General features: G+C 34.2%; 2 protein-coding genes across 2 annotated transcripts in view; both read right to left on the bottom strand.

Moving 5' to 3' along the window:
* Positions 1 to 493: 493 nt before the first annotated feature.
* Positions 494 to 11538, bottom strand: LOC106103740 (protein timeless homolog). The gene is made up of 22 exons (XM_013283593.1): positions 11124 to 11538; positions 10814 to 10997; positions 10317 to 10451; positions 9759 to 10015; positions 9165 to 9362; positions 8812 to 8994; positions 7263 to 7550; positions 6961 to 7079; positions 6230 to 6383; positions 5546 to 5626; positions 5340 to 5449; positions 5200 to 5250; positions 5017 to 5083; positions 4707 to 4905; positions 4095 to 4243; positions 3561 to 3655; positions 3273 to 3482; positions 2454 to 2615; positions 2141 to 2329; positions 1511 to 1707; positions 743 to 1175; positions 494 to 626 (listed from the first exon to the last, which is right to left on the bottom strand). Exons 1-22 carry the CDS (start codon positions 11375 to 11377, stop codon positions 544 to 546), a joined length of 3798 nt encoding a protein of 1265 aa, XP_013139047.1. The 5' UTR covers positions 11378 to 11538; the 3' UTR covers positions 494 to 543.
* Positions 11539 to 18315: 6777 nt separating this feature from the next.
* The window catches only part of LOC106103463, a 55993-nt gene continuing 48816 nt past the window's right edge, over positions 18316 to 25492 (bottom strand). Inside the window, exons 7-11 of the mRNA XM_013283243.1 lie at positions 23964 to 25485; positions 23546 to 23651; positions 22777 to 23145; positions 21351 to 21615; positions 18316 to 20542 (exon numbers count right to left, since the gene is read on the bottom strand). Coding sequence (XP_013138697.1) covers positions 20311 to 20542; positions 21351 to 21615; positions 22777 to 23145; positions 23546 to 23651; positions 23964 to 25485 — 2494 coding nt within the window. The 3' untranslated portion in view covers positions 18316 to 20310. The remainder of the gene's footprint in view (positions 20543 to 21350; positions 21616 to 22776; positions 23146 to 23545; positions 23652 to 23963; positions 25486 to 25492) is intronic.

The following is a 25492-nucleotide window of genomic DNA, read 5'->3' as shown; positions in this document are numbered from 1 at the left end:
TATGGTTGTTAATAAAGCGAGAGGTGACCGTATCGTGCGGAATGAAACAATTCTCTGCCTACCCACTCGATTTACGACTTCATACTTTGTGCACATTGTCTATGCAAGATGACGCTTTATCTGATGGCAAAGTTTAATACACTGCCGTAATGGACGATTCATCTATGCAATTTTATTAACCTAATTCGTATCTTTCTAATTCTTACCAATCTAAATGCGAAAGTATAGATGGATGGATGTTTGTTAGAGTTTATAGCCTAAACAGCTGAACGGATTTTGATCAAATTTGACTTAGATGTAAAAGATAGTCGGGAAGAACACAAAGGCTACGTAATTTTGATTTTTTTTATTCCACGTCAACGGAGGCTACAACTAGTATATAATAACTAGCTACACGATTTAAGCTTTATAATTATAATCTATTATACTTTAAGTTTATACTTTGAGTTTACACCCAGTTTGATAAATATAGGGTGAAAGCAAACTCGTAAATTTTTAATACACATTTATTAAGCACTGCAAAAACACATCTATGAAATATATTTAGTCAGAATCGTCATCAATAAGGACTCTTGCTTTCTTTCGCTTTGTCACAATTATTTCTTCGTCTTCGTTCTCACTGTCGTCTGAAAAATGACATAAAACAATCGTAAGAAGTACTTGTAGAGAAAATAAATTTCCTACTCAAAATGAACTAAAAAGGAGAACAATTGGAATCTAAATAAATGCTAAAACCACTTACCAGAATTATGCTTTGGTATACTCTTTAAGATGTCTTCTGTATCAGGTTCATCGTCACATTCAAGTGTCTTCTTAGCAAACGACAAAATATCTTCTTCGTCACTCTTCTCTTCTGTCTGTTCTTCTTCTATTCTCTGCAACTTCTCTTTTCTATTATCTTCATTATCAGAACTACGACTTCGTTTTCGTGTTTTCTTATTAATACTTTTGTTAATGTTTTCTTCTGTATTGTCGCGTAATCTTCGTAAACTATCAAACAGATCTTCATCATCGCTCGATTCTTCTTTTCCGTTCTTTTCTGATTCTTCTGATCTAGCGTTATTGGTTAATGTCTCGTCTATTATGAGTTCTTTATTAATAGCTTTCAAAATAATCTCACGACGTTTTCTAATTGTATTGAAGTGAAGGTTACTTGGTATTCTCCAGTACGTTTCCTACAATTTACAATAAAATACATTTACCATAACAAAAGTAAGAAACCTATTTTACAATTCATCATCTTTTTTTAAATAACCGTATAACTTTTAACAGAAAAAATAAGATTTTCTAACATTTAAATTAGCAGCAATTTTACTTTTTAAATAAAAGCCAATAATACTTTAATTACGAGCGTAAAGGGGTACAACGGTAAAGGTAGAACTGAGAAGGTTAAGAGAAAGGAGGTAGAACTAAGAACGAACAAGAATTGAGAAGAAGGGTTGCTTGAAATGTGGCAGTGTACTAAAACCTGTGAATGAGATAAAGACAAGATGATGAAATAAAAACTAACCTGTTCATCAGCGGGAGGTAATATACCAACTCCTTTTAGGACTTTATGAAAAGTATGTTTTTCCATAGCTTGCACCGAGTGTTCAGACATGGGCACTAGCGGCGTGCCCTCCGCGCTCGGGTCGAAGCCTTCCGCTTCTTGGTCTAATGCTACCTCTTCCAAATTCTCTGCCACCCATTTTAATGCTTCGCCAAAACCTACCAGAAGTTATCTTTGGTATTTATTCTTATTATTAAGAAACTTATTGCTAATCTTAGTAATGGGATGGTTACTAAGGGCATCTCTTAGTAGCCTAGTAACGAGTGTTTGTAAAACAGTTTGCCTTATATGAAAAATTGTTATTCAAATACTTAAAACAAATATAAACAGTTTCTTTTCCCAAGAGATAATTCTTTGATTATTATCAATACATTGGAAAAATTTAATGGAAATTCATAAAGAGGATTATAGATTCTTTGAATAACGAGCGTTTATTCGCGTTGAGGCAGATTGAATTTTTTTATGTAAGAAACAGTTTTCCAATAAAGAAATAACGATAATGTAATTTACATAACTAATGAAAAGTTTTGAAATAAGCACTATCGATTTAATTTTCATGCTTCTTTAATGCTGAATTAAATAAATACTTACCGCTATCAACAGCTTCCACCAACAGTTTAGCAATTTCACTAGCGGTAAGTTCAATATTTTTAGTGTTTCCTTTACGAGCATCAGCTTTTCTTTTATTTGATTTTTTGATATTTATATTGGCTTTAGGAGAGCGTACTTTTACATTCCTATCAGAATCACTTTCATCTGATGATTCAGAGCTCGATGAACCTGTGAAATAAATATTTTAATTTTAAAAATTGACAAAGATATTTTAATGAAAAGATTTGTACACAAATTGTTTATTCAAAATAACGTAATTATAATAGGTTTTTTATTTGACGTCAGTACTTACTATCAGATTTGTCGCTGTTATTTCCATCGCTTTTTGAAACCCGTTGCTTCTTTTTCCGGCATTGGTTCTTGTCCTGTATGAGATCTAACTGCAAAAGTCTCTCTACGAAGCTACGTCTTGGCCGTTTACGTGGCATTCGGGGAATTATTACTCCCATTGGATCTGTTATTTAGATTATCATTTTCATTTAAACGTCCTACGAGTATATCTATACTAATATTATAAAGAGGAAAACTTTGTTTGATTGTAATAAAATAACTCAAAAACTACAGGGCCGTTTTCAATAATTCTTTTACCATTAAAAAGCTACGTTGTCAGTAACATAGGTCATGATTTATATTACTTTTTAATATCACGCAGAAGAAGTCGCGGGTGAAAGCTAGTAAATAATTCACTAACTTTTAAAAAATAAACCATTCAAAATAGGGCTAGGGTAATCTAAACAGTAATTGGTGAGTTAATATGAATTTAACGACTTTTTGCGATACTAAACCATAAAATTATTGCGGTTTCTATTAAGAATGAATACTTATAGATGTAACGGACAATCAGTTTGGTCCCTAACACTCCATTAAGCCTATTATTACATTTCAGTGAGCGAACTTCACTATTAAGATAATTTACGACCGGCATACATAGTCAATTAACGGCATATAATTCATATTAAATCGGTACATTTATTGCGTGAGAAGTAATATCAAATTCCAACGAAAGATTACAAACAAAACACAAGTCATCCTTCCACACAAATTGTCATACTCAGAGTCTACACTAAGTATTGCAGTTATTTGAATTTATAGAACACTATCAAGTACTTACCGGGCGAATCACCATACTGTTTCCACAACTCAATAAGTAAAGCATCTTCTTCCTCTAAAAACTCTATAGGCACTTTTTGAGTTTGTCTTTCTTTATTACTCTTTTTCGTTGGCGCTTTAAATATCAAACCCAAGTCTTTTAACTTCTTGATAACTCCACGTCTAGTTCGAGTCTGATCGATCAGGTTGTCCAAAATCCAATCAATAACATCTACACAATATGAAATCAATAATTGTAGTAAAGAATCAAATAATGGTCCTTCGAGTCGGATAACATATTGTAGTATACCTTTCTCTGTTGTAGGGTTTGTCTGATTCTCCATAAATAAGTTGCGTAATTCATCCTCTTGCTCTTCACTCCAATGCCCTTTACCTACTTTGTCCCTAACACGAAATATACTTTAATACCACTTAAAAAGTTAAAACTGACATGATTGTTGGATAAAATTGTCAACGTTAACTTTCTCTGCTACATTTTATGCACACGGACTAAAGTATTATAAACATTTTATAGATATTCAGAATAAACATTTATATTAGTGTAGTAATGATCCATATGCAATTTAAATCCAATATCTATTTCAAAGTCTCATTAATTTTGTATTAAGAGATATAAGAGCACAATTTCATATTAATTTCAATGTATTTCCATAGAACAGAAACAAACTACGTTTTATGAAATATGAGGTTTTATATAGTGAAATTAATTTAGTGAATTGTTGTAGATTGTCTGAATTTCATCGAAGTTCTTTAAGAAAGAAAGATAAACAGAAAGTGAGTGGTGTTAAACTATTAGCATAAATCTAAAGTTAAATAGACTTACTTTTGGTCGCTGTAGAGGTCGTAGCCGTGCTCTATATCGATGGCGTCCTTAGACGACTTCCAAAACAAAAGTTCGATAAATACTTTTGTATTTTTGTAGGCGACCTCCGAGAACTTTCTGAACACGAAGAGAGCGAACTTTTCCAACTCCTGAGCGAAAGGAGATCATTTGAAATTCAGCGAGAGAACAACTTTATAACAACCTATTGAATCGAAGGCTACGCTTAAACAACAAATCTATCTTTTATTAATTTCAAAACGAAAACTTTGCCTAGAGTTTATAAATAAGATAAAAAAACTGCATTATTATGATGTTAAGTACCAAATGTATACTAACGTTTTATATTTTTTTAAAACAAGCTTGTGAGATAAAGATTTGAAAATTCCTTATATTTGGTCCATTCCATAACATTCGGACAACTTATAAATTCTTATTATAAATGCAAAAGTTTATAATAGATGGTTGTTTGTTATAGTTTGTAGCCTAAACAACTGAACTGAATGAATTTTGGCATACATAGATGTAAAGGATGCTTTAGAAGAACACTTAAGCTACTTTTTTTTTAATCTACGCGGACAGTCGCGGGCGTAAGCTAGTATTCGCTTAAATTACCTTAAAATGTGGCAAAGGGTTGTGGAATATCTTCTGGAAGGTGAGGAAGATGGAGGCCTGGAACATCATGGAGGGCCGCCTGCAGTCCCACGCGACGCGGTGCAGCATCTTGATGATGCAGTGGTTCGTGTGCAAAGAGTTCTTCTCGTATCGTTCTAGAAGGTACGCGCACGCACTCACCACGCGGGGGTGGCAGAACCTATGAGATGGCGGTCACAAGAAATTAAACTTCCGAAATCAAATCCTTGAAATATTTTTTTTAACTAACAGGTAAGTAATCGTTTCAAAATCGAATGTGTACCAATATTACCTTTGTATGAAATCTTGAAAATCGAAGTCAGTTTCCACAACAGATGTAGTTGTCTCCTCTTCTTCATCTAAAAAAAAACATTTTTTACATGTCTATAAATTATAATCAGTACCTTTATCAAGTTACAGAGTAATTTATAATTGGAAATTAAATTACATGTGCATTGAATCTGTAAATGCTTACCTTCTTCGTTATCGTAGCCATCTTGTGACTCGTCTTCTACTTCTGGAACCTCTGTAAACCAAAATAATGTTTACCAAATTATGACGTCATCTCAAATATCAAATTATTATGCAATTCATACAGTATTATTTAATACTTGCCGTTAACTTCTACGCCCAAATCTGTGTTGTAAATGGTTTGCAACATTTCTAATTCTTCGTCCTCAGGGATACCGCTAACTCCGAATATTCCTTCCTCGGGCCAAACCTCTCTAAGATCATGTTTTAGTTAAAATAGTATTACGTGATTGCAAATATTATGCGTACATTTAAACATTCTTATTTCTATATACATAACAAAAATATACCTAGCAGCTCTAAACGTCCCGACAGCATCCTCGAATTTGGATTCCCGCATTAATTTTTGTATTTTCTTCATACAGTCCTCTCTAAAATACATAATTGATGTTAGTGTTATTTTACAAGAGTCTGAACAAGTAGTGTAATGTATTTAAATGAACATAAATAAGTTTAACTATCGCACTTAGAATGTTAATTGTAAAAATCTTTAATGGATGACATTGTGTGTGGAAAAAAAATATTTTTGATGTACAAATATTTTTTTTTTGTCTACAGATTCTATATTAAAGATATTTTTTCTGTCTTTACCGATTATAGATATCTGCAATGTATAAAAATCTATAAAGTGAAATCGAAAAATAACAAAAGTTAGTAGCCTATGTGCCCAGACTATCTACATAGATGAAAATTTCATCGTTATTCATTCAGCCGAAGCTACAAAATGTAACAAACATCTATCCATATCTATACTTTCGTGTTTTTATTAGTTACGAACTTTCGCCCGCCACTCCGTCCGCGCGGAATTATAAAAAACAAAAGTGAATTATAAAAAACAAAAGCCTATGTGTCCTTCCAGACTATTGTCTAAATCTATCAAAATTTCGTAAAAATCCGTTCAACCGTTTAGGCTACCAACTCTAACAAACGAACAGCCATCTAAATTTTCTCATTTATAATATAAGTATGATTACTTCTGCTGGTCTATAGGTACATCGGAGGCTGCGTCGAATGGCGGCGGGTACTCCGCGAGGCCGGCGCTCAGCACGCACGCCAGCTGCGGGCACAAACACTCCCACAGCGGCACCTCTATAGGTACAGCCCTTACTTTCTGACTTTGTTTCTTTTCTAATAAGAAAAAACATTTTTTTGTACCATAGGCGACGCAGGCAGGGAGTTGTTCCCATAGAGTCAAAAACTGTCAAGTTAGAAGTACAATACTGAAAGATTTACATATATAATTCAAAAACAATTTGTCAGGTTTTAATTATAAAATAAACCACATATTAGTAAGCATTCTCTTCAGAAAAAGTGTGTTTAATATTATCCCCCTCTTGATTACTCCAACTCCTCCCTCTCCGATCATCGGCAGACGACGCTATTATCTTAGAAGGGGCACACTATTCCATACAAAAATTTCAACGATTTTGTACACAAAATATACAAATTCTGGCTATACTTTATTTATGAAAGTTGTCGATCCGTTTAAATTGAAATAATGTCGACTACTATTCCGAACCGAGCTTAAAGGATGTGTTCAAAATATAAAAGCGAAACTAATCGTTTCAATAAGTACAATAATTTAACTTACAAAATGGTAAAAAATGAGAATATTTCGTAACGTTTCGTAAATCACTATCAACATTTTACTACACAATTTCTATAAGAATGGTGACGTGTATCGGAAATGTTTCGACCAACTTACTTTTCGACTTAGACTTCTTGCGAAGTTTCTTTTGTACAACGAGGCCCGTCTTCTTGCAATAGTGCTCTAACATTTTCAGAAATAGATGAACAGTTTCAACCAAATCCACTAAATACGACCTGAAATTATATTTCTCAGCTAAAAACTTAGAAAAAAAATTAAGTTTAACTTTATTGCCTACTGTGGTGATAACAACGGCTATTGAAAATGATAATTTAGAAACAATTTCTGCTCTAAATTATTGAAAATTACGAGTATATATTGTATAGAAATTAAGTGAATATTATTAAAAATACACTTACCTCGGCATCTTGCTATCATCATAGTTCAGAAACGTATAGAGAATAAATTCCCTATACTCTAGCACATAAAATATGTTACTTTTTAATACTTTAGCGGACTCCTTTACTGAAGGGTCGGTGCTTTTGTCCATAGCTAGTAATGTATTTAATAATTCCTTATATGCTCTCAGAGAGAGATGGAGTCTACGGACCCAGGCTGAGAATTTCTTCTTCTCTACTTTTATCATATCGTAATATTTCTCCATTTGTTGTTGGACGTAGTGAAACATCGGTACGGACATTGTCTCACTAAAATTGAAACAAAACAATAAAATACTAGCTTTCGCCCGCGACTATGTCCGCGTGGAAATAAAAAAAAATTGAGTAGTCTATATCCTCTATGTCTGTACCAAATTTCATACAAATCCGTTCAGCTGTTTAAGCTACAATCTCTAACAAACATCCATCCATCCATTTCCAACTCTAACAAATTTCGTTAAACATTAGTAAAAGTAAGATTTGCTTTTACTTATTTTTTAAAGGATTTACGTGATATGGAAGTGAATTCAGCTACGATATACTTGAGCAATACATACTGTGCCGACCTTTATTAGGGGCAAAAAATATAGTTGGGAGATTAAGTGATTTTTTTATATAAAAATTGAGTGGAAAAATAGGATATATGGCTGAATGTTTTTTATCTGTCGTATATATGTTTCATTTATGGTAATACGTTACAGTCAAAGCGCCGTTCGCTTTAATCCTTTGTGTGGTTTTTAGAGATTTTTCTGCAGAGCTTAACGTCGGATTAAAACCGTATACGTATCTATGTTGTTTGCACAATAAATAAAATATACTGAGAGAAATCCTTAATTTATACCTGCCACCATATCGAATGAATTACGCAATATGGGGAAAAAAATAACTAGAGAAGTATTTTGGAAATTGTATATGATTTTTTGATACCAATATCTCAAGTATTTCGTAATTTATTTGCATTAATTTTACGGCAGGTTAAATATAACTAAAATTATCTAATGAAACAATTACAGAGCTTCCATCTTTGTACTGAAATAACAGGCAGGAAGTTGTCAAATTTCCTGTTTCCCAACTCATCAGGCTGTCAGCGGCGCTCAATTACACGGGCGCCGATGAGATGGGCCAACTTAACAACGATCTATTGTAATACTTAGATAACTTAAGTACTACGTGATATACCTTTAGGTACATAACATTTTGATACACTAATATCAAAATGTATTTATTTTGTTAAGGGAAAGCATTTTTTAAAAGCAGTTTATAAGAATTAATAAAAATTCTGCAATTTTTTATACTATTTTTAGTATAAACATTTATAGGAAAATATCTTTACAAAAGTACACTAAAACACTGATTTAGTTTTGTTTACTCATGCGAATCTAGTAAAAAAAAATGTCAATACGAAATCTCAAAAAAATGTAATTTTTTTGTTTTTATTCATAGGTTTTTTTAGGAAAAAATTTTTTTTTCCTTATAAACATGGTAAACTATTATTAAAACTAAAAAGTGTACATCAATTAAGTAGAAATACCTGACAAGGCCCACTTGGAAGTTATGACCGCGATTGAACTCCATAAAAAACTTGACAGCCCATAAATAGTAAGATTCATCATTTTGTTGTGCCCTCGAGCGCACCAACACGTCCTTCACATAATGCATCAGTGGATTGTACGAGCTATTCAAAAATTCTATACAAAACTCTTTCAGAAATAACCTGCAAATAAACCATTAACTAAAAAATCAAGAACAGAAGTATAAAAAATTAAAAAAATTAAGATTTTTTGTTAATGATAAGGTAAAAATGTAGTGTGTAAAGCAAATGTATACAATAAAAGTAACACTTTTGGGTAATATTATTATAAAAAAAATAAAAAAAATTGTCACCTCACAGCAAATGCAGACCGTCTTTCTAACACACCACTTTCAACCGGTCTTCTATGTTTAGGTTTCACCAATCTAGATTTCTTACTGCCATTGAAGTCTAATTTAGATATATTATTTAAAGGCTTTAATGATATGATTTCATTATCCGATATAGACTTCATATTCTGGACAACATATGTCCCTCCAAACCTAGAATGTCTAAAAAAAAACATACTGTATATAGCCTTACTATCACTCCAATCATCAATAGCTTAGGAAGTCCCTTAGTGAATATTTAGCATAAGCAATCTACACTTAACAATGGCTTTAGTAACATCCAACAGTTAGGCAATGCCTTTAATAACATCAAAAATTAATAGTGATGTTACATTCATCAGCAAGCAGTTATTGGTTGCAATACCCAATTTATGTTCCATTCCAGCAAAAGAATCCAGTGCTGGATTACAACTGGTAAAATGTAGAACTGGATTTCAGAGTTTATTAAACTAGTTTAATAAGTTCTTTATAGTTGTGTTAAAAAGTTTAAAGTTGGTTTAAATTTTTCCATATAAATTAAGCATAAGCATAAATCTTTAACATTAGTGAAAAACATACCTTGTACCAGAATATTGTCTTATTTTATTTTGTCTTTCTTTGGTTTCCGTCATTCTGATAGTCAAAAGTTCCTGCTCATCTCTTACTTTCTCATCCATACTTCTCTGCAGAGCAGCGCTAGCTAAGCTTGACGGGTTCTGTTCCCTCAATAAATGTGAAATTATCTCTAATATATGCATAAAATACTGCTTTTCATTTTCTGATGACATATAAAGTATTATATCCAATAATCCTGATTGGTTTAAAGCCCATAATACCTATAAAAATATCAAATTGTATAACATTAAACTATCATACTAATCATACTTATATTAATACTAATATTATAAATGCGAAAGTTTAGATGGATGGATGAATGGATGGATGGATGGATGGATGTTTGTGAGAGTTTGTAGCCTAAACAGTTGAATGGATTTTGATGAAATTTGGCATAGATGTGGAGGATAGTCCGGAAGAACACATAGGCTACTTGCATTTGTGTTTTTAAATCCGCGCGGATGGAGTCGCGGGCGAAAGCTAGTATTTAATAAAATTTAAATTGCATGAAACTGGCCTAACCTGATCATGAACGCTGGCATCATTCTCAGGTCTTCTTTCCTTATCTAAATCAGCGGGAACATGTAATACATTTCTTATCAAAATTAAGATCCTTTCAATAATCAGACCTGTATCTTCATCTCTTTCTGACCAATCCTGTGTACAATTTTACATTACATTTTATAATTCAATAAATTTAACATCATATTTACACAGAGAACAGATGTAAAGTAATTTATCAATTTAACTTAATAAATTGCTTAATGCCAAATACTAGTTCACCTTCTCTTTCCAATCATTTCTAGTAAAGAAAGGGACTAAAGTAAATGTATATTTTACTGTAATGCATCTACAATCTTTTAATTTATTATAGTCTACAGATGTCTATGAACACTAATCTATAGTCAGTATACTAGCCTAGGCATGGATAGTATGAATCCTCTGGTGCCATAATATGGATACTACTAGCTACTGCCTTACTGGACTGGACAAGTTTGAAACTCATAGTTAACACTTACTATTTCTAACACTTTTGCTAATTTCTTTGAAAACATCTGCCAAACATCAACTTTAGTGAAAGCTTCTTCTTTGTAGTTTTGCAAATGAGATAATATTTGTAAATAATTGTGTCGGGCAGTGCGCTCCACAGGAACTTCCTCTCTATACAGCAGCAGAGCAGGATTTGTTAAATTAACAATTAACCTGCCAGCAAAAGAAATAATATGATATCACTACAAGTTAAATTGTACAGCAGTTTTATAAATGACGTTTACACAACATCTGTAATACTATATAAAGTTCATTGTTCTGACAAAAATAGAATTTTACCTCAGAGTGACATCAAACAGTTCACTATTTTCCCAATGATCAATAAGCATAGGCAATAGATCCGTTTGTAGTACTTTAGTTTGTCCAAAATGTCTGCGTATTTCGTGGTCTTCGCCATCACGTCTCAAATATCTAATTAAATCTTTAACTGTATTAAGAGTGAAATCATCTATCAAATACTTTCCTGTTTTCTTATTTAGTGTTCCTAAGGCATTACAAGTGGCAGAAAGTTCCGCTGATAAAAGGGAACTCATGATTTTACAAACTTCAATTCACTTCTTTAACTTAAAACGCAAGCAATATTTTAAAATCTGTTAAAACACAATAATTTACAACATATTGTACCATAGAAGTTAAAAGTTGTGTTACAAAGCAAAATATTTCTGATTTTTTATTTATAGTTATACATTTCTTATTCCTTCACTATTTGACAACTAAAAGCCCGCGAAAAAGTTTGGTGTCTTTAGGGATGTCTGCGCTGTTCGGAATATGTCGGTTTTTCAAGCTGCCGATTATCGGTTAAAACCGATATAACATAAACAAAATATTTATTAGACTTGGGTAAAAAAAAATAGTTTCTAAATGAAATGAAAGGTTTCGATTGAAACAATTTTAGCAAAATACAGTACGTTATTGTCATCGATTCATATTATTGACTATTTCTGATAATTCTTTGACATCATCGTTAACCCTGTCTTCTTTGAATCCAAAGAAATTTCGCTATGTAAAGCGATTCAGTATACTTTCTAGCCTAATTTCTAAAATTCGATGAATGGTTTGGCATAAACGAAAAGATTTAAATCCACAGTGGCATAAACAATGAATCAATTAAAACTTAAAATCGTCTGATGGCGCGACAAACTTTTCAAAGTTGTTCGGAAGGAGGAGTTTTACAAGATATCATATTTTACTCCACTACGTTATCTAAACTGATATTTAATTTTTGTTTCCTACCGCAATTAATTACTTATAAATATGGAACCATGAAACTTTTTAGGAAGAATGCAAGTAAAACTCATAACTAAAAAGATTTTTTTTATTTTCAAATATCTAACACAGGACTGTTTAAATTGTTTAAATATGCCCGTACGTGCTTTAATTTTATTAGTATGTTATATCATGGTTACTCCTGTATGAAAAGAATAAGATAAATTTATTTAAAGTCTAGCTTCCTCTCGTTCCTTTAAGTATGAAATTTAACAGAGCACCGCTCCGTCAGAGTAATTTATTTAAGCTTCGGATAAGAAGCCGGGTGTAATTAGTGTCTGCAGCGCTATTTGGCTGCGCTGCATATTTTCCTGTGCCGTCGTCGTTACTTTAAGCACAGATAACGAAGCTAAATTTTTAAATGAGAACAATTCATTTTAATAAATGTGATTTCGTTTTGTACGTGTAGATAGTTTGTTTTAACTTTACTCTTGCCCTTTTTCCAATAGTGTGGCTAACTAGGCGATTCTATTGTTTTCACTTTTATTTTTGATCAACTACTGAATATTTATGGGCAAATAACAGTTAATTGCTTAGTGTAAAAGGAATCTTATTTCTGAGAGACAACTAAATATTTCTGATGATTCTTTTTTTTTGTCATCTAGTGTCGGTCTCCGGAAAATGGTTTGCTTTACGTATTTCACCAATTATGCCCATCGCTTTAAGGACACTTGAAAATGAAAAGTTAAATAACTGTTAACATATTGTATGGTAGTTCAGTAAGTAGTTTGCAATAGAGTACCGGCATCGGCAGAGACGCGAAGAACAAATTTGTCGGCGACAGCCACGCTTCGTATCCCTCAATTAAAACTTTTCCAAGTGCAGAATACCTGCATGAAATTGCAGGTAAAATTACAAAATTATATTTCATAACTGTTATTTAGTAATCTTACTTCTTACCCTTACTAATGTTATAAATGCGAAAGTTTAGATGGATGTATGGATGTTTGTTAGAGTTTGTAGCCTAAATCGCTGCACGGATCTCGATGAAATTTGGCATAGATGTAGAGTATAGTCTGGAAGAACACATAGGCTACTCGCTTTTGGTTTTAATTAATTCCACGCCGACGAAGTCACGGGCGAAAGCTAGTGTATAATGAAGTTTAGTATTAGTTTTCTGGAATAGTAGCAACAATCTAATAGAACTTGAATTTCTAATATTATCTCCTTACTCGTTTCTTTCTTTCTATTACAAACTAAACTAAAATCTAACATCTCCATATCTTATAAATCTGACACATGAAACTTCAAAAGAACTTTTGGATAGAAAGATATATACGAGTATAAACCAATGTTCTGAATAAGAATGCATAATATCAGTCTGATAGTTCCTTTGAGAAAAAAATTCTTTATGTATAAAAGATAACAAAACGTTCCTCTTTGAACTCATTCGTTAAGACTTCGTTTATCGTCGGAAAAGATAAAGGAGTAAGTTGACTTTATAGTGGGCTGGAGGCGTCAGCTGCCTATTTAGCATTCAGGGCGTTAGAGAAGTACTACGTGTGAGACTAGGTTTACACTTAACTTCGCCACGAGTGTAAACCTGTGTGAGCTATTTTTAACACCCTGCTTGACACACTTGACACTCTCGCAAGAAAATGACCCAGTTAAATGAAGAAAAGAATCCCATTACCACTCTGGTGACTGTAGAGATTCAACAACGAAAATTTTTTAAGACCGCATTGACTGGAAATTTTATTATATTGTCGATGTAGTCCTTAACCGTTTTTCTCTTTTGTTTATTTGACTGATTCTTGACAATAATTCTATTGCTTATACCAGCTAGTCTATATAATTTATTTAAGGAGTTACAAACATCATCCACTTGCCCTTATCCCTTACGAAGGGTCGGCACAGTATGTGCTACTCTTCCATACATCTCTATCAGCCGTCATATCTGAATCCACTCCTTTCTTAAGCATATCCTTTTTCGTACAATCCATCCATACTTTCTTCGGTCTTCCTCTTCCTTTGTAGCCATCCACAAAACGTTCCACTTAAGGAATTTTAACTTCTTAAGCCTTAACTCGTAAGTCTGAAGTTATAAATAATTTAACCCTTAAAAGCATTTTTTTTCTTTTTAAATGCCATAAATTCAAATAGGTTTGCTACCTATTGGGATTTATGGTATTTAAAAAGAACATAGATTAAGGGAAAATAATGTAAAAATAGTCTATTATGTAAGGAAGAAAAGACTGATGTATAAATGCATTTAAGGGTTAAATAAGATTAGTAAACATCTTCATCTTTATTAAGTGACAAAATACAGTATATCTTGCAGTATAATTAAGTAATGTGGTGTACAAGAGGATTAATGTTGGCAATACATATTACTTTGTGCCGAACGTAAACAGTGGACCGGAACTAGGGCATTGAGCCCGCCGTTGCATAACAGTTTATCACTCGTCGAACTCAATTTAAATTTACGTTTTATTCGAAAATTTGGTTTCATGCAATCGGTAATGTTCATACATTATATTGAAAACACTTTTAAAGGACAGTTTATCGATAATTTTGTTTGCATTTTCGGCTTATTTAAATTTATATTGATTCAGAGAATTACAGCTAACATTTGCTTTTATTATTATTTAGGCTGTGCTTAGCTTTTGTATCTATAATTGAAAAAATCTTTTTTTATTCATTCAAATGACATGAAAAATTCTCTGCTTTTTTAATAACATACAAATGCATTTGTAAAAGCCATTGATGTCTGAAATCCCTTTACCAATAAGTCATGAAAAGGATAAGGCATAAAATGTAACAAAGCTATTCAATTCACTTTGCAAATCGAATACGTGATTCCTACACAGTGCGCAGATATTATCATTCGTAGCAACTCACATGTTTGGAATGTAGATATTTTTCATTAGAACCAAAAGGCTTTCAGCCATATACACTAGCTTTATTTCATTAAAAATATTATAATTCTAAAAAAAAAGCCAATAGAAATCCAAACATGTATCCCCCCAAGAATATATAGTAAATATAATAATTAAATATACTCTATGGTCTACTACTTACATTTTCGATACCTTCCTTAGCAAGACTGGTCCAGCGACATTGCGTTTATTAATAGGTAAATAATGAATCGCTTTAAACATATTTTGTTACGTCTTAAACATTTGTTTCTATCATCATCATCCACTTGCCCTTATCCCTTACGGAGGGTTGGCACAGTATGTGCTGCTCTTCCATACATCTCTATCAACCGTGATATCTGAATCCACTCCTTTCTTAAGCATATCCTCTTTCACACAATCCATCCATACTTTCTTCGGTCTTCCTCTTCCTTTGTAGCCATCCACATTCAATCTTAACACTTTCTGGTTTATGTCCCCATCATTTCGTCGCATAACATGTCCATACCACGCTAACCTTTTGCTTCTCAATATAAACTCAATATATATTAAATATAAACCGCATTTAACAAATGAATGTTTTCCATATTACTGAATAGTAGTACTACGTAGGTATCTACGTAATGCGAATTCGGTTCGAAGGTGAAAGTTGGTACGGAGCATCGCTAAATTGAATTAGTTATTGCCTAAAACCATAAACGGTCTCTGTTGCATAGCAGATAACAATTAAATTACTTCTTCCCCCTTCCTCAAGGAGGCTGCAAAGACCCCTGCGACTCCAAGACGCAGCCCTAATGAAACAAATTGGGAAAGCAATTATCTAGCAATATGCTTACGTCTACACCTATGTACATGTAAGTAGTAAAGTTTTAAACGTTAACGTAAATAAAAGGAACTCTCAAAATATTTAATTAACGAACTATCAGCCTTTTACATTTTAAAAATCACAGTCGGACGATTGTTTATTTGGAAAAATAAGTTTAAAATAATAATCCATGTAATAATACTTAACTATACCTACCATTATAAACGACTCCAGTTAGAAAAAGTATGAAAGCTAAAACTTTTAATGTTAGATCGCAGCAACTTCTACTGAAGTTTCTTTTTGTTCGCCCTCGCATTTATCCAGCGGATGTATATTTATGTGTTTGTTTATTTGTACTACAAAAGTATGTAAGTCACATCGAAGTAATATACATTACAAAGGAGTTTATACGAACATTTCAGGGACGTGTAAGCTATCTCGTGTCTGTTTTTCCAATATAATCCGGATCTAAAAAGACAAAATACAAAAATAGGATTGGTGGAAGTCTGAAATAACGTTTAAATAAAACATAACTCTAAATTTAAAACATTACGTAGCGTATTGTAGCGAAGTAGGTAATTTGCAAATCTGCGGTACATCTTAATTGGGTTCATTAATTTGTGTAGTGATAGACCTGACAGTAACATTTGCGCTTAAACAAGTATTAGTTCATCCTTTTAATGTAACCATTACTATCGTAAACCTAATCTCTGTATCTTATTGATTTGTAAATAGTGGATTTTTACAACCAATAAATTTATTTAAAAAAATCCTTAGCAATTCCGAACAATGTATCACGTAGGTTTAGCAAAACAAACGACCATTGTAACTTAGTGGGCCAGCGTTCAGTTTGTAAGCGAAATAAAACGAGCCAGCGATCCCGTGCCCCATACGTCTTTATTTCAATGATCATTTGTTTAGGATCGGCGCGGTCATCAGAGAACCGCAAGGATTCGAGCAAATTAATAGCATACGATTCGTTGTTAACGTTCAATTGATCGAAATATGCTACAATAAAATTTTGTGTTACTTCGACATATTTATACAGGCCTATCGTTCATTGATTACCTATCAAAATTTAACTCGCCTGTGACATAACAATCTTACTTTTTATATTATAAATGCGAGAGTTTAGATGGATGGATGGATGTTTGTTAGTGTTTGTAGCCTAAACGGCTGAATAGTTTTTGATGAAATTTGGTACAAATGTAGATGGTACTTTGGAAGAACACATAGGCTACTCTCTTTGGTTTTGTTTTTTTAATTCCACGCGGACGGAGTCGCGGGCTTAAGCTAGTCTTACTAATATTATAAATGCGAGAATTTAGATGGATCGATGGATGTTCTGTATGATCTCGATGAAATTTGGAACAGACGTAGAGGATAGTCTGGTAGATCACATAGGCTACTCACTTTTCTTTTATTTAACTTCACGCGGACGAAGTCGCGTGCGAAAGCTAGTACAATATACTTAAAAGTGGCCATCCATATTGTTAGGTAAGTCTAGTACTCTTTATCAATTGATTTGTTTATGGTTCAGTTTAATCATTTTTTACCAAATTTATGTTAGAAAAACATAATCCGTATTTGATAGAGGGATGACTATTCAGCACCAACGTAGCAAAACCTTTGAATAGTAGGCGTATAGAGTATTACGAAAACCCAACTGGTGCTTTTACGTCAGCAAACAAGCGAGATATTATTTTTTAATCCGAATATATTGCCGGCGACTTATTTTCTGGTGTGTTGCTATTTCGTACTTTGTGTTGTACACACAAAAAAATACGATCTCGAAATTACAACGATAGTCCAGTTTTCATAAAGATGGATTTGACCAGAAAATTAGACTATAAGCCACACTTAAGAGTCGCGAAATACTTATTTAAGCTAAGTGTAGATTTAAACACTTCATTGTGAAGGTTAAAATTTTTATTAGTGTAAAAAAGATTTGCCACTTTTGTATTGGTAGTGTCTATGTAGACCGGTGACAGAGAATGCTTTTTATAAGTATATCTTTATTAAATCTGTATGTAGTTTTCAGTGCAGGGGGCAGAACTGGCGCTCCGCTGCTCGAGGTCAACACTAACTTGGTCAGAGTAACTGTATTCCGATTGATATTTTCAAAGTATACTATGTTCCTATCATCTTATTATCTAATGTAGGTTTTATATAGAATATTTACGAGATCTATTAAATATCTGAGAGTAATTAAAGTTCAGCAAAATCAGCAGATTTTTTAAATTTCACCTGTAGGAATACAAAGCTTGGTGTGAAAGTTATAATTTACCGATAGATGGCGCTATGTTCAACCGCTTATTTCGAGAATCCATAGATAAATAACTTTTTTCAGATGTTTGGCAATGGAATAAACAAAGATTTTCATGTTGGTATGAAAATAATATTTTTGTACCTATAGCAAAGTTATATTTTCTCATAATGATCTACAAAAGGACGATGTTAAGGAAACATAAATAAAACAGGTACATTTTATTGAAAAAAAAAATATGTACACAGCAAAACAAATAAATAATCTTATATTGTATATTAGTCTATAAAACATTAATTTCATTGAAATAAAATACTATACATAACTACAGTTAGATTATGTACATAATACCATCTCATAGGGAAGTGCTATTCGTTTCAATAAACAATATCGATTTAACATTTATTATTATGTTGATATCGGGAGTCATTTATCGTTTAGGAAAATTAAGTTGAATCCCTATGGTTAAAATACATTAATATAAAAACAGTAAGCTATGATATATTATCCGGACTCGTTCTCAAAGATCACATAAATTAATTTCACACATCGATAATATTACCTAACAATGACTGTTATAACAAATTACCTAACAAAATGTATTTATGTAATGAACTATAATTAACATTCTACCTACAGAGTTTTAGAAATTTTTTACCTAGATATTATCTGCATATTGTGATTAAAAATCATTTTAGAAATGTTTTAAAATAATCTCCCTTGTACCATAATCGAAAACTTATTATTTAATCGACACTTATAGTGAAAAATCTTAATTTTAAAAATTAAAACGTAAAAAAGGTACTGAAATGTGATGCACTAAATATCAGCTTAGAACTTAAGCTAAAAATAAATCTCGAATGTCTTCAATAATTCATTTTATATTTATCACAATAAAATATGTTTTGTTCAAACTCTTACAATATTTTGGCTTTACGAACCTTGACATTTATATTTAGAAATCAACATTTTTTAATCTGTAGTTATACTCCTTAAAATATATAATTTATAGTTTTGCTAATCTATATAGAAGATATTTGTTTAAAGTGTTCAGGTCTACATTAATAAAAAAAATTATTAGCTGGTATATCGTCAAGGTTCCCGTTTGACAAAATTTTGTATAATTTTGAAATAAAAAAAAGTGACAGCTGTCATCATTACCCGAAACCTAACCGTGACTTTCCAATGATTACCCGTACAAAGACATATCGTTATCTCACTTTTTTAAATAGAAGGTAAGGGACGACAATAGTATGTCTGTACAAGTGTTGGGATAGTTGAAATTCACGGTAATATGCATTTCTCAAATCTTACCTTAAATTCATAGCAAACTATTTAACTATTGCATTACAAAAAATACTAACGAAATTACATTTGCAAAAAATGACAGTAAAGTCGAAAGTAATAAATATAATGTACACATACTGTACTTATTAATATGTTGACAGGTCGCCAGGCCAGTGTTATTGTCAATTACATCGTCCGTAATATCTACACTTTAATATGCTCAATATTTTGACTAGAAATCATAATTTTTTACTTTCTAACAAAACAAAATGTACACGATATATAACGATTTCTTCTTATCAATTTACAGTTCAATAAAAATTGTACAAACATCGATGAAATGTATTTAAACTGGAACGTCTACACAAATTGTTAAAATTCACACTTATAAAGACAGATATTTTTGTACGATTCTCGTGCAATAACATTTATTATGTTTACTTTATTATTTATTTTTACCAACTAATTGCTCATAGGAATGTTGGTTTAACAATTTGTATGACGCACCAAACTTTAGATATATAGACAGGACCTATTTCATGTTAAAATCTCTTACACCTATAAAATTATAGTGGAACAACAGTGATTCAAAACCACATATGCTACACATAAACACTACATTCTTTACATTGTATCTATAATAATGAATCTATTTTGAATACCGTCAAATGTAAATCATAATTCATTTCTTTTATAATTTCATTAAAATATCGACACAAATCCAAATAAAAATGGAATGCCTTAGTGAGTGCGCTAACATTATTTACACATTCATAAACAATCTTAAATAATAACACAACGCAATTGTCCTAATAGACATTCCACTATCATATTATTATTAATCAAATATATATTTCGATATAATTTTGCTGGTTTATTCCTCGTTAGCACCCCAAATCTTCAAGAAACAAACACATTAAAATGCTCACATATAAAAAAAACTCTGGCATCCCTGGAACCAACACAAAACTGTTATTTCAACTGTCATCGAGAACTTCTCAACCTGGTGCCGTCGACCCTCGGCTGAGCTTTCCTATACTTCTCTTTGCTTCTGATCTTATCATGTTTCTTGCTTCTTTTAGGTGTGTCCGTAAAAGATGTGCCCACATTAGAATCTTCACTAACTCTGCTCGCACCGGATCTATCGCATTTCTTATCGAGTTCCGCCATTGCCTCTTGTATAGCGTTTTCTAGCAACGCATTCAATTTTCTACTCCTGCACAATATACAATAGCTATGAGCATAGATAACGGAGAACCATAGACAAACCTAACAGGCAACTAACTTATTTTAATCTTTGGGTTGGGTTAATATTACAACATTTTTTATATGTAAATAATCATGCAACAGAAAAATAAAAAAATCACAATATCAGAAACCAATGACAATATTTTTTTCAACCTATGTAATAATAATCAACAATCATTTTTAGACATAGACGTACAATAATATTTTTTTTTCTATATACACATAGATATTTGCTATCATATTCCTTAAACATAACAGTGGGGAAGATAAAATCCAAAATAACGTATGCAACATAGTTTGCAGATGCGTTGCCTACATTTAATGACAAGACCAAACGGATATTTCCCATTCCTATGTGTATACCCCTGTCAAATCTACTCCCCTTTCCTCCCTTTCCATATAAGACAAGCGAAGAAAGGGGGAAGAGAACTAGCATTTATCTTCCAGCACACAGTCAAATAAAAAACGCGGAAATACGTGGAAATACATTAACTAAACGGCTATCTTCTGTGTGGTTGTGGTATGCCACGGGGCGAGCGGGACAATCGAAGTTATTTGGGACGTAGAGTTTACTACTCTAATTGCAAAAGGAGTTCTTTAACAGTGAGCAGATTCTTTAAAGTTTGTCAACGGGGAAAACATTCTTAAAATTTAATCGTCATGACATTTGCTTAAAGTCTAGACTGATTGCTAATAAAACTAATAAAAAAATAGTGAGCAGCTGTCTTTTGTACTGTAATTTGTACGTAATCGTTGTGTTGCAATCTTCAACTCACTTCCTGTGCTTGGTGCGCGCGGCGTGATGCGCCTCGAGGCCCTCGCTGAGCGTCAGCAGGCGCGAATGTTCGACGCAGCCGAGCGTCTTGTCGGCACCGAACCAGCGCACGCTCCACCGGCCGTCGGCATTGCGCGCCTCCAGCTTGCCCGGCCAAGACGCGTACCCCTTCACGGGCCCCCACACCAGCTCCCCCACATCGAACTTGTGCACGCACTCGCTAACCTCGCCCCCCTTCCCGTCGGACTCGTCTCCGCTCTTCGTATCTACACCACAATCGTTCAAATGTATCTATTGTACGTAGTTAAGCAAGCCGTCACCAGCCGACACCGAAGGGAAGCGAATGGCGATGTGTCTTAAAGCTTAGAAGTTGCCGTTTTTTGCACTCGTATCGCCGTACAATGAGGTTTTACAATTAGAGCGCAAAGGCGAGACAGTTTATTAATTTAGTTAAATGGGCAGTGAAAAATTACAACGAATTTAACAACATTGGATGTAATTAAATGAATTGAAGCAAAACGTATCGTGTGTGTAGTTTCTCCCGTGCCCAAGAAGGAAGATACATTAAAAATGAAAATGTGCTTTACTTACAACGATGAACAGATGAAATGATGGCTTTACAATGATGCGTTAGTAATGGGATCCCAATTCGTGAGCCAATTTTGTTACTTCGTGTGGTGCAATGGAAAGCGACAGAAAGCCGTAGTGGGGGGCGCCGACGCCGCATCGCTACACTCTCATCAGATTTCCAGTACACCATTTATAAACAGCTGTATCTTGTATTAACCCAACCAAAAGAAAACCAATGACCGATAGTATCGCATTACGTGGAAGCTGAAATATACGACAATGATCAGTTTGTGCGCAACGGTTGCTGTCGCTCTAAATCTCCGATACAATTTAGTGCAACCGCATTATAACGATCAATCCAAAACCAATACAAGACACAACATTTTAATAGATAATTTTGAATTTTGTTAGCTGTGACTAAAGCGTGAGATGGTTTCGGTTATTAGTTTACGAAAGAGGATATATTTTGTTTCTAACTTGCAACATTTGCTATGCTGTAATGGAAGAGTCAATATTAACAAGCTTTTTGAAGTAGAGATTTAGTTATAACAATATTCGAAGAAAAGATAATAATTTTATATATACAAGTAAAACATTTGAAATTTATCAATATTTACAAAAAATACATTTAATTGTACATAGTACATTCAGCACAAAATCTGAATAGCGCGTAGATTTAAAAGAATGTTAGTTAAGTTTACATATTTCTAACATTCTCACCAGTCCAATTAAGATAAGCGATAAAAGAATTCGACAAATCATTGAAATTTAAATACAATTTCGCATATTGGAATTAAGAGGCAGAGTATCCAAAGCGTTATAGTGTGAGGTTTTAGCTATTGTAAGACAGTACTCACCATCTCCGGAACCTAAGTTATGTCTATCGAATACTTTTTGCATGGGCGCAGTGGAGGACCCCGAAGTGGGGTAATGTCTTTGTGATTTCCCCGGCGAGGTCATCACAAGGTCATACTCGGAGTCTTTAGCGCCGTGCACCATGTTATAATTGGATCTCATTATTTTATCACTTCTGTACGAGGAACCGTCACCGAATTCGTTCTTCCGTTTATAACTTTGTTGTCTGTCGTAATAGTTGGACGTCATCGGCATGACGTGCTGGTGCTGGTGGCTGAGCGGAGTTGTCATGTTCTGATTGTAATGCATCTCTGACGTTTCTACTGGATGCGACCGATTTTGTCTCATCATCGGTACGTTTGAGATCATATCTGTAAAAGTATGACCGACTAATATGAAATTTTCAATTGCAAAAGTCAAAATTTAAATGCGCAAATTACAACCAAGCATTGGATAACAACTATCATTACCATGGCAAATTTGCTTCCTTGATGTTGTAAGTTTATACTTTTTGTCCCTTTCCCGCATGGTGGTATTTTTTTCAAATTATTTACTCTCTAAGTTTAATATCGTAAAAATATATAGCCTAAAGCGTGTCGTAAGTGTAAGGCTATTTATTAAAAAATAGATTTTAAAAAATGTACTGTGATTGCTGACATCCTACTAAGTAATGTGTGTTTGCGCTTTATTATATTAGTATAGTAGTATAGCTTAAGTAAGAGCATAAGCAAAGGTTAGTTGCTCCAATATAATTCAAGTAAAATTACTCACTAGTATTATCGGTGTCGGAATTGACATCGTGTCTAGTCGTGGGCCAGGCGCGCTCTCGGGACTCCGCTATGTCTTGCTCGCTGCTCGACACACACTGAACCATGCCCTGGAATTGAGCATTTAGACTACCATTACAACAAATACACATAGATTTCACAAGATGCTAAATGCTATTAGAAGAAACAGAAAAGTAAACGAGATAGAAACATAAAACAATCTTAATAATATTATAAATACGATAGTTTAGATGGAAGTTTGTTAGATTTAGCCTAAACTGCTGTACGGATCTCGATGAAATCTGGCTTAGACCTAGAGGATAATCTGAAAGAACACATAGGCTACTTAGTTTTTTTTATTCTACCCGGTCGAAGGCGTGGGCGAAAACTAGTAGAAAGATAAAACAAAAATATATGCGTACCGATGAGTTAATGTCCGCGGGCTCGGGCGACTTGGTGGTGGTGTCGGCGTAGTTGGCCTGCGTGGACATGCACCGCGCGCCGTACACACGCGGACTGCACGCCGTCTCCAGCGCGCCCAGCGGACTGTGCGTCGTCGTGTCGGGCGGACTGCTCCCCGATACCGCCTGGTTGTTGGGGGATTTACCACGTTGCTGGTTCACCAACGTCTGTGTCGACACCGAGTGACGCACGTGACTGTTAAACGTCCCTGGACCCAGCAAAGGATTGAACTCGTTCATAAATCTCACATATCCATCGTTGTCCATCTTAGCTTCGGGCTCGTTCGGCAACTGACCGAAGGCGGCCGATGTGTGTTTGTCCTCTTTTATTTCTTCGATTTGGTTATTTTCTGTTGCCATTTGGACAAAACTTCTCCCTTTTTGATTTATTTGTTTATGCGCCAGAAGTAGACTCGGGTCAATGCTGAGACGCGAGGAATTGCCTCCGTGTAAATTAGTTTGACACGACATCTGAGCGTTGTGGGAATTCGACACTAGTGTTGTTTGTTGCTGAACGATCGTCGTGTTCTGTTGGACGAAGGTCGAGTTGCTTCTGTTGTTCGACGCCGAAGCCAGGGACGCCTGCTTGTTAGGTGACAAGGGAACCATTAACGTTTGTCCCATCTGATTGGTCTGTATGAATTCTTGCGTTTGCACGTTTCCCGTCCTCACCTGGTGCGGACTCGTGTTGAAGGTGACATTTGTGGGACTTAAATTAGCGAGTAGAGGGCTCAGCTGGCCGTTGAAGTTGGGGCTGCTCATCATGACCTGGTTGTTGGGGGATAGGAACTGTGCGCCGGGACTAGGCTGCGACTGTATTAGCTTGCCTTGCTGGTTCTGTGCGCGAAGCACAACTCCGCTGTTGCCGCCCGCGGCGAACACGCCCGCGTTCTGCACCGGCGTCAGCACGTTCTGCCCGTTCACCGTCTGCAGCTGCAGCTGCATCGGCATGCCTGTAGCGTTGTCTTGAATGATCGCCGTACCGTCCGCAGTCATCACCATACCGCCGAGGTTGGGCACGATGAATTGTTGGAACGCGGGGAAGTTTGACATGACACTAGTCGTATTGTTGATCAAATTGACGGGCTGCAAGAGGTTTATCTGCTGCGATGGCGATGTATTCGCTATTATCTGTTGCGATCCAAAGTTGTTAGTGTTTCCCTGTCCGTTCATCACGATATGCGCCGGCGTGCCCGACTTGCCGGGCACTATAGTCAACGCTTGCAACATGGGAGTGGGGGAAAGATTATTGGTCGGGGAAAGTTGGAAGCCGCGCGGCGAGAACTGCGGACTAGAGTTGTGCTGCGGAGACGAGTGCACCATTATATTACTAGGGTTCTGCTGCGGCGCCGTTATTTGTAAAACGTTTGTTATGTTAGCAGATTGGTTCTTCTTCTTTTTGCTCCTTTTCTTCAAGCTTTCCGGCGAAAGCATCGTCATACCTTGAACGAAGTTCTGTCCATTCTTGACATCTATCTGCCGATGATTTT

The sequence above is a fragment of the Papilio polytes genome, unplaced genomic scaffold (genome assembly GCF_000836215.1).
Source record: "Papilio polytes unplaced genomic scaffold, Ppol_1.0 DF823731.1, whole genome shotgun sequence".
Classification (NCBI taxonomy): Eukaryota; Metazoa; Arthropoda; class Insecta; order Lepidoptera; family Papilionidae; genus Papilio; species Papilio polytes.
This window is presented reverse-complemented; position numbering and strand designations above follow the sequence as displayed.

What these genes read in the sequence shown, in the direction of transcription:
- LOC106103740 (XM_013283593.1), bottom strand. Translation starts at nt 11,377, where the DNA reads ATGAGTTCCCTTTTATCAGCGGAACTTTCTGCCACTTGTAATGCCTTA. An exon ending in TTTCAAGATTTCATACAAAG is followed by an intron (nt 4,906 to 5,016) that starts GTAATATTGGTA and finishes GCCATCTCATAG; the next exon opens with GTTCTGCCACCCCCGCGTGG. An exon ending in TACCTCCCGCTGATGAACAG is followed by an intron (nt 1,176 to 1,510) that starts GTTAGTTTTTAT and finishes TGTAAATTGTAG; the next exon opens with GAAACGTACTGGAGAATACC.